Here is an 8149-nt window from a genome sequence, read left to right as displayed (position 1 = left end):
AGTTGAAGGTGAAGTTTAAACCAAGTAGAGATGCCAGATGTAATTTGCGATGGATAACTCGCCTGCACGTCACTTCGTCACGTCACCAGTCACTTCGTCACGTCACCAGTCGAAATGATTGCTGCAAGTTGTTGTGCGTATTCGATGACGTTTGCGAGAAATAAAATGAATTGAATTGAATTGCAAAACTCGTTTACAAGGATATGTGTTTCCTTTGTTATCAAAAAACTTATATCTGACTTATATCTGCATCAAAAGATCCTTAGCCCACAATGTTAATTGACGTAGAAGTACGTCAAACTTTCTAAAAAAGACCAAGCGGTCCACGTGATGAATGCGTGATCGGCGCGTGTCTAGGTCGACGCATTGCGATCACTGAAGCATCATGTGACTTGTGGCAGGTGCCTTTTCACAATGGGTGACGTAAGAAGTCAAGGAAAAGTGACTTCTGTATCGCAACAATTGACAAATCAGTTTGTCCTAACAAAGTTTTGTGGTGTATTTGGCAACGATGTACATAACAACAGCATTCTTTTCATTGCGTTCGTTTACTGATGTTGTTGAGACCTCAGTAGACGGGATAATGCAGTTATGCGCAATTAACAATCAACAAACTCACGCACTGAGCACTTCCTTGCATAATTGCTGGCCGCACTGAAAGTTTTACATTAAGTAACGTAACATTGGTCAACAGTTTAAGGTTGGATTATGCGCAACTTTTATTTAAACTCCACATTTATCATTTGCATTATTTTCATATTTGTTTCATCTACGCAGCATAAACGTGTATTGATTTTCGCCAGCAGGTCTCAGTGAATCTTCCATATTTTCAGTGTAGTTGTTAATTAGGTAATTTTGGTGCAAATTAAACGTTGACGTTTACTTTGTTAATTTCCATGTGATGACTGAGCAACTATTTACAGATTTTCAAAGTCTAGCTTGTTTGAAAATGTTGAAATTGATTTTGTTTGGAGTTTTGTTGGTCGGCCATCTTGTCATAACTCACCAACAACAACAAGTATGCAGAGTTGTTTCCATTTGTGACGGACAAGAACAAGGATCAGAGATAGAACATTCCGGCTTGAAAGGTGCCAGAGGAGAGACTGGAAGACCAGGAAAGATGGGACCACGTGGACCTCAAGGTCACCGAGGTGAAAAGGGAGACCAAGGACCTGTGGCTGGCAAAGAAGATTTGATGAGACTTGTTACAGGTATAAGATTCTTCTCTAAACACTTTTCGACAAAATTTAATATTGGATAGGAAACTTTAACAAACCAAGCAGTACAGATAGATATTTGATACAAACACAGCAGTACAACAAATCCCCTACACGGTGAACTCGCATAAAATCATATTAAAGTAAATTCATCGAAGATTTTATTCACAGAGTTGTCGAACAGAGTGGATCAAATGCAGAGTGAGCAGAACCGCACATCTAACAGTTAAGTTCATGCACTTAACATTCAACGCCCACACACACATCGAACATTTTATTCACAGAGTTGTCGAACAGAGTGGATCAACTGCAAGGTCAACTGAGTAACACTTCCAACAGTTGAGTTTAGTTTTATTTAAATTGATTTCTCACGTTTGTGTCAAGTTAACAAATTCTAGAATCTATACCCGTCAGGAGTCCTTTCTGCCCCTAGTGGTGTGGTTATCGGCGTATTTGCCAATCACCTGATAATTATACTCGTGACAAGTTTAAAACTTGTATCTAACCTGTATTGAATACTGGTAACACTTTTCTACCTCGAATAAACCTCGGTCACTCACAAATTCACGCAACACACAGAAACCAAGTTACTCATAGCCACCAACGACGCTAGGGAGCAGTAAAGTATGATTATGTGCAACAACAAGATATAAATATTTTCCAAAATTCAAAACCCATACATGGGATTGAATCGCAATGCGAAAAGTAAAACATTCATGTGGCACAGAATATATTGGGACAAAGTATATCTCGAATCATCGTACTTAATCATCAGTCAGAAGTTTTAGCAGATAACCGCACAAAGGGGATAATCCTACATTAAGCATTTCACTTCTGGTTAGCCGCCACTAATTTATTACATTTATCAAAATTTCAAAAACATTTTTAGCAAAATCATCGTAAATTTGTTGACTCCACATGCGTCGGCAAATCAAGGTGAAGCAGGAAACAGATAACAACAACCTCCTTATATTAAAACCTCAACCCATTTCGTGCGTCCGTTTATTGAAACCAACCAGAATTCATCACAGTATTTCTGTAGGACTGGAAAATCTTCACGAATTTGTGCATTCCGAATCTTGCAAAACTTCCCCATATCAAGGTCGCCAAAGTCTCAGATCTGGAGAAGAAGTTTACTGTGAAGATGGCTGGCAGGTATTCATACTGTGGTTAATATCACTAACACAGGGGTGGGCAATCCCTGGCACCAGCGCTTAGTTGGGTAAGCGAGGTGATTATGCACGCCATGTAATTTACGATTTCACACTACAATACTTAACCATACGCCCGGGATTGTGTTGTTTATAAAGGTCAGGAAATTACACACGAAAGTGAAAAGTCATATATTGACATGGAGGTCATCTAACTTTTTTAGACCAATTCGCCGAAAATCAGTGTCAAGCGTTTTACTTGATAAATACCAGGTGTTCCAGCGTCGTTATGATGGATCTGTTAGTTTCGATAGAGATTGGGTGGATTACAAGAACGGGTTTGGGGATCTATCAACAGAATTTTGGATGGGTTTGTATTCCAATAAAGCAATCCTTAACTAAGTACAAATGTTGCAAAACTTTGAATAATAGTTTGTTTTAGTTTAAAATGTACCGCTGGCATAAAATATACGTGCTGTATTTTACGACGTTTCGTCTGCCATGCGGCGAGACTTCATCAGGTATTGATGCCGCAATTTCAAAGTAAACTACACTAAAACATTCAGGACCACAAAAAGAAAAAAGGACAGGTTGACACCGCTTGTCAAATCATGTGACAGAGGCAAAACACGAAACACTGCGGGAGGCGCAATAGTTACAACAAATTGTTATAAACTGCAGGAAAGTAAACACATTGTTCTTTGTCGTTGACGCATCCGCTGTTTTTGTGAATGTGAAGCGACTCAAGAATGCTAAAATAATCGCTCCTTTTGTTGGGCAATAGTCCGCACCACGTGAAAAACTCACGCGAGTTTGCAGCCGAGGTACGGAGCTTACGAGTGGAGCAACATGACAGAATGGTATCCTTTGATGTGGTGTCATTGTTCACCAATGTACCGGTATCCCTATCAATCACCATTGTTATGGCACGCTCAAAATATACTGGCAATAACCCGTAAGGATGAAACGCCCACTAGCGGAACAGTTGTTATTCCCTTCGTCCCTGGCCTTGACGAAACATTGCAAAGATTGATGTCGGATTAGGCATTAAAATCTATACTAAGCCCCATACAACGCTTGGCAATGTAATTTCACGACCCATTGCTACGGAGGCTTCCGAGCCAAAGGGAATGGTCTGTTTAATACCATGCAAATATTGCGATGGTATTTACATCGGCGAAACTAAAAGGGCCTTTAAGACGCGACTGAAAGAGCATCGCCGTGATGTCGCATCGGAAGATGCCAGCAAGACTGCGTTGGCCAAGCATGCGGTGACACTGCGACACGAAGTTGCCTTCGATAAAGCCCTTTCCAAGTTCTGGAAAAGGAGTTGGACCACACCAAGCGGCTCTTTCTTGAGTCGTTTCACATTCACAAAAACAGTGGATGCGTCAACGACAAACAACACTGTGTCTACTTTCCGGCAGTTTATAACAATTTGTTGTAACTGTTTCGCCTCCCGCAGTGTTTCGTGTTTTGCCTCTGTCACGTGATCTGACAAGCGGTGTCAACGTGTCCTTTTTCTTTTTTGTGCCCCTGAATGTTTTAGTGTAGTTTACTTTGAAATTGCGGCATCAATACCTGATGAGGTCTCGCTGAATGGCAGACGAAACGTCGTAAAAATACAGCACGTATATTTCATGCCAGAAGAGCGGTACATTTTAAATTGCAATATGCCTGTGGCAGCAACAGGAGTTCCAGCTTTGTTTTAGGTTGAATACATTTACTGAACACATTGTTATAACTTGTACACACCCAGTTAAATATACAGGCCAACCAAGCAAAACGTTTCAAGTACGCTTCGTAACAATCCTAGAGTCACTATAACAGTATCAGTTAATTCAATTTAAATTCCAGTGTTTTCAGCAATATTATTACAACCAACAAATTTTATCAGGTTTGGAGAAACTGCATCAAATCACCAGTGCGTCCACTAGATGTCGCCTTCGTGTTGACCTTCAGGATTTTTCCGGAGGTCAAGGATTTGCCGAGTATAGGTAAGACTATGACGTATTTAACGTTTTCAATTTAATGCCTTTGTTCCAACGATAATTTACTCGATGCTGCCAGGTCGTCATAACTAACAAAATCTTAAAAGTCATTAGGGAAATACCCTCCTTATTACGTCAGATTCACAAAATTCGTGTTTTAAGTTTGAAGCAACACAGAATATTCTTGCTGTGTTTCAATGCATTTACTCGGTTCGGAATAATTATGAAAACAAAAAGTTTAGATACCGCACACACATAGGGATGGTAATCAACTCGTAACGACCCCACATCACCGCTCTTGAGGTTTGCGCGATCGCTTGGTCGCGGATTGCCGGGACCGAGCTCAGTGGGGCTCGGATTGGGTCGAACGTCACCTTTTTGCGCAGTTCAAGCGAAAATGACCACGGTCAAACCGTTTGACAATTGGTTGCAGCAATCCAGTGAATATTAGTGCTGTGTCCCGCATCGATATATGGGAAAAAAAGATTATTATATTCTCCATCTAACACCCATGCATAATCCAGTGTTTGAAATTTCGATTTTCTGCTCAACATGCTCGGCCCCCAATGTTTTGAATGAGGCAACAAAAATCCCGTAATCGCGACGTGTAAGACGCTGACACAACTTGATTGTCAGTGTATAAGTTGTATAGTGTAAACACTCTGTGTTCTCTTTGCCCACCCCTGGGTTAGCTGCTGGTCGTTGCGTGGTTGATTGGATATTATTGGGTCTCTATGCAAGAAAATGGGTGCATTGGCCTGCAGAGTTAATTCCTTAGGCCAGTGGTTCTTATCCTGTAGGAAATTTTAGGGTTGTAGGTGGATAATTAGTCGGCACCGAAATACACAAAAGTAGTCGGAAAAGAAATATAATGATCTGTATTCACTGTGTGTTGAACACTTATTGGTAATTGGTAATGCCATGCGGTAGAAAAAGTTAAAAAAGTATAACAGATATAACGAAAATACAATAATTAAATTCTTAGTTAAAAAATGTAAATACCAGTGGGAAATAAGGATTCCGTTTACACTGGAAGTAGGAAATGAGATAAAAAAGGTTAAGAACCACTTAAAAAAGGTTAAGGAAAATCTGTTGCCCAGACGAGTTTATGCGGTCGTTGTTGCCCAAGTCCTTGTGGTAAAATCTTGAGTGCCAAGTACTGACCTTTGCCAAAACGTTGCATCTTGACTGGAAAGTTAGAATTATCCGCTTTGTTCTTCAGCTACAATAAAGCACAATGTAAGCAGCTACAAATAATCCTCCAGTCGTTTGTGAACTTAAAGTTGAAAAATAACTGGGTTTCCTTCTCAAAACTTCTAATCCCACTCTGTGTTTATTGCTTAGTTGACAAATAATTATCCCACACAACACAACACAATATATGACACATGTCGTTTATTACGTCATAAAGGGTTTTATGTTTAACAATAATTTCCATGAGCAACAAACCAATGTAAGCGGATTGATTTAAAACAACAAATTATCCGCTGTTATTTAAATTACTTTGCATTAAATTAAACATTATGACATTGTTGTTTTCAGTACTTTCAGCATTGGCGATGAAGGAAGTTCTTACACAATTACTATATCAGGATATTCAGGGAACATAGGAGATTCCATGGCTGTTATTAACGGGATGAGATTTTCAACACGCAACAGAGATCATGATGCGTGAGTAATAATGATACAACGTGTCTGATTATATTTCTGTTTTACTAACGAAGTAAATCGAGTTGTTTTAATAAAGATGAAATGCATTTCCTCAAATAGTTGATTTTCGTTGACAAAGTTAACCGCCCACCCTAAATCAACAATTGTAAAAATCAATTGCTCTGAAACAGGGGGTTGCGTTAAAGTTTTAGTTAAACACAAGTTTTAACTGAGTTTAAATAAGTTGTAACACAGAGTTGTTGACAACTGACTTAATTATAATTGCAGGTGGTCAGGAGGTAATTGTGCTGTGACTAACGGTGGAGCTTGGTGGCATCGTAGTTGTTCATATGCCCGCCTCAATGGTCTGTGGTCGAGAACTTCTACCAACACTATGAGTTGGTGGACATGGAAAAACTCAATGGGCGGAATAATGAGTTCTAAGATGAAAGTGAAATGCGAATAATTGTTGGGGAGGTTTAAAGTGACGAAAATTAACATTGCGTCGTTAGTTACCATGGCAACGTTGTGTTGATTTACAATTATTGACAGACATTGTAAATACTTTCACCAGTTTTGATAAAGGCTTTAAATCGTAAATAACAGGAAAGCAATTATACCGAACCGAATTTATTTCACAAATCCTTACAATTTTTGTGTTAGTAGCGAAAACTTCACCTTTCTGCATGTTTGTTATTATCATGGTATTTGTAGGGCGTTACTTAAAACGTCTACACAAATAATAACACCGACGTATATCTGACTCCTGATAAAAAGGCTGCTACCAAACCCACAGTCAATCGATCAGTTTTATCACATAATAAACAAGCGCACGAGGATTAACAATAACACGTTACAAACCACGCCTACCAAAAGTCTCTGTCCTATATGTCCTTTGTCCTCTGTCCCTTCGTATCTTTTTTACGCAAAAGACATGTGGCCTATATAGAAAATGCATACCAGGTTATTTGAGTTCGGATTACCACGTGACTCGTTTGAAAAGGCGGCTTGTTGCTGGAAGTGTCAACGAACGAATAGCACGTTCGCCGTAAATCACTTAAACTTGGTTTACAGCGTGATAATTATCCGACGTTAATGAAAAAACGGTTGATGCCAGAAAAACACAACATAATAATTGCAAATACGACGTCGACACTACTTATTATTACATTTTGTGCGTTTCGGATGCCACTTCTTCCATAGAATTATGTCAACGTGTCAATTAGATATTGACAACATATTCCGTTTTATCATTCCTTGTATATCATGTCGTTGTTGTAATATCGCATGCAACCGTTTCCATGCTTTATGTTGATAATCCATGTAAATATAAACATTGATCCATCAGATTTGAAAGTTGATTTCTGATTCGAGGATGTCAGTAAATTTGATTCAGTTCAGTTTGTCTTTCTCTGATAAACCCCAAAAATGCAGTCACGCCAATTCACCGCAAATATTGTAGGAATGTGTGTTGTTTGATTGTTTGAATTGCGTGTTCAACTGCGATATGCGTTTCCCTGACTGCTCTTCGTAACTAACCAAACTTGTGTTAGTTTGTTTTATTCACCAAAGACGAAAGATATATGTGCAGAATACAACTGAGCCCCAGAGTAGAATATACAGACGGTGATTCTGCGCTAAAAGCGAACCAAAATGTAGAATGGAATGGTGAAACTACACTAGGCAGAAGCCCAGCGCAGAGTGAATTCGGGCCACAGGAACCACAGATTTAAAGACAATTCATATTAACCAGTTATGCGGCTTGCGTGAGAACCGCGATACATAATTACATGTTACGAGCGATTCTCCTGTGTCGTTCCAGAAAATGGGAGTTACACTTCCTGGTACGAACTGCTAAGTCACTCTCATTACGTCACGGCATAAACGTTACAATATTTGCAGAAACGCGCGGATATCGCGGCGTCATTTCACCGACTTATGGGAAAGGTTTAATGTGAGGGTAAATTGTGTAACAAGGTTTCTTGTCAACACACAGATCCTCATTGCAGCCCAAATGATGACGTCACGGCCGTGGGCCTTCGAGTGGCGTCTGTCACGTGTTTTATTTGTGTTGTTGTTTTTGTCTGTTAAGTTACCTTCCTACTTCTGCACACACCTTGCTGCAACTCATTCTTACTTG

General features: G+C 39.5%; 1 protein-coding gene across 1 annotated transcript; it reads left to right on the top strand.

The window, feature by feature from the left end:
* The first annotated feature begins 949 nt into the window (after positions 1-949).
* LOC145907428 (microfibril-associated glycoprotein 4-like) lies at positions 950-7272 on the top strand. The gene is made up of 6 exons (XM_082994840.1): positions 950-1211; positions 2260-2372; positions 2642-2738; positions 4266-4365; positions 5902-6030; positions 6298-7272. Exons 1-6 carry the CDS (start codon positions 950-952, stop codon positions 6473-6475), a joined length of 879 nt encoding a protein of 292 aa, XP_082850966.1. The 3' UTR covers positions 6476-7272.
* Positions 7273-8149: the final 877 nt, after the last annotated feature.

This window comes from Ascidia mentula, chromosome 6 (genome assembly GCF_947561715.1).
Source record: "Ascidia mentula chromosome 6, kaAscMent1.1, whole genome shotgun sequence".
NCBI lineage: Eukaryota > Metazoa > Chordata > Ascidiacea > Phlebobranchia > Ascidiidae > Ascidia > Ascidia mentula.
This window is presented reverse-complemented; position numbering and strand designations above follow the sequence as displayed.

What these genes read in the sequence shown, in the direction of transcription:
- LOC145907428 (XM_082994840.1), top strand. Translation starts at nt 950, where the DNA reads ATGTTGAAATTGATTTTGTTTGGAGTTTTGTTGGTCGGCCATCTTGTC. An exon ending in TTTGATGAGACTTGTTACAG is followed by an intron (nt 1,212 to 2,259) that starts GTATAAGATTCT and finishes GTATTTCTGTAG; the next exon opens with GACTGGAAAATCTTCACGAA. An exon ending in ACTGTGAAGATGGCTGGCAG is followed by an intron (nt 2,373 to 2,641) that starts GTATTCATACTG and finishes GATAAATACCAG; the next exon opens with GTGTTCCAGCGTCGTTATGA.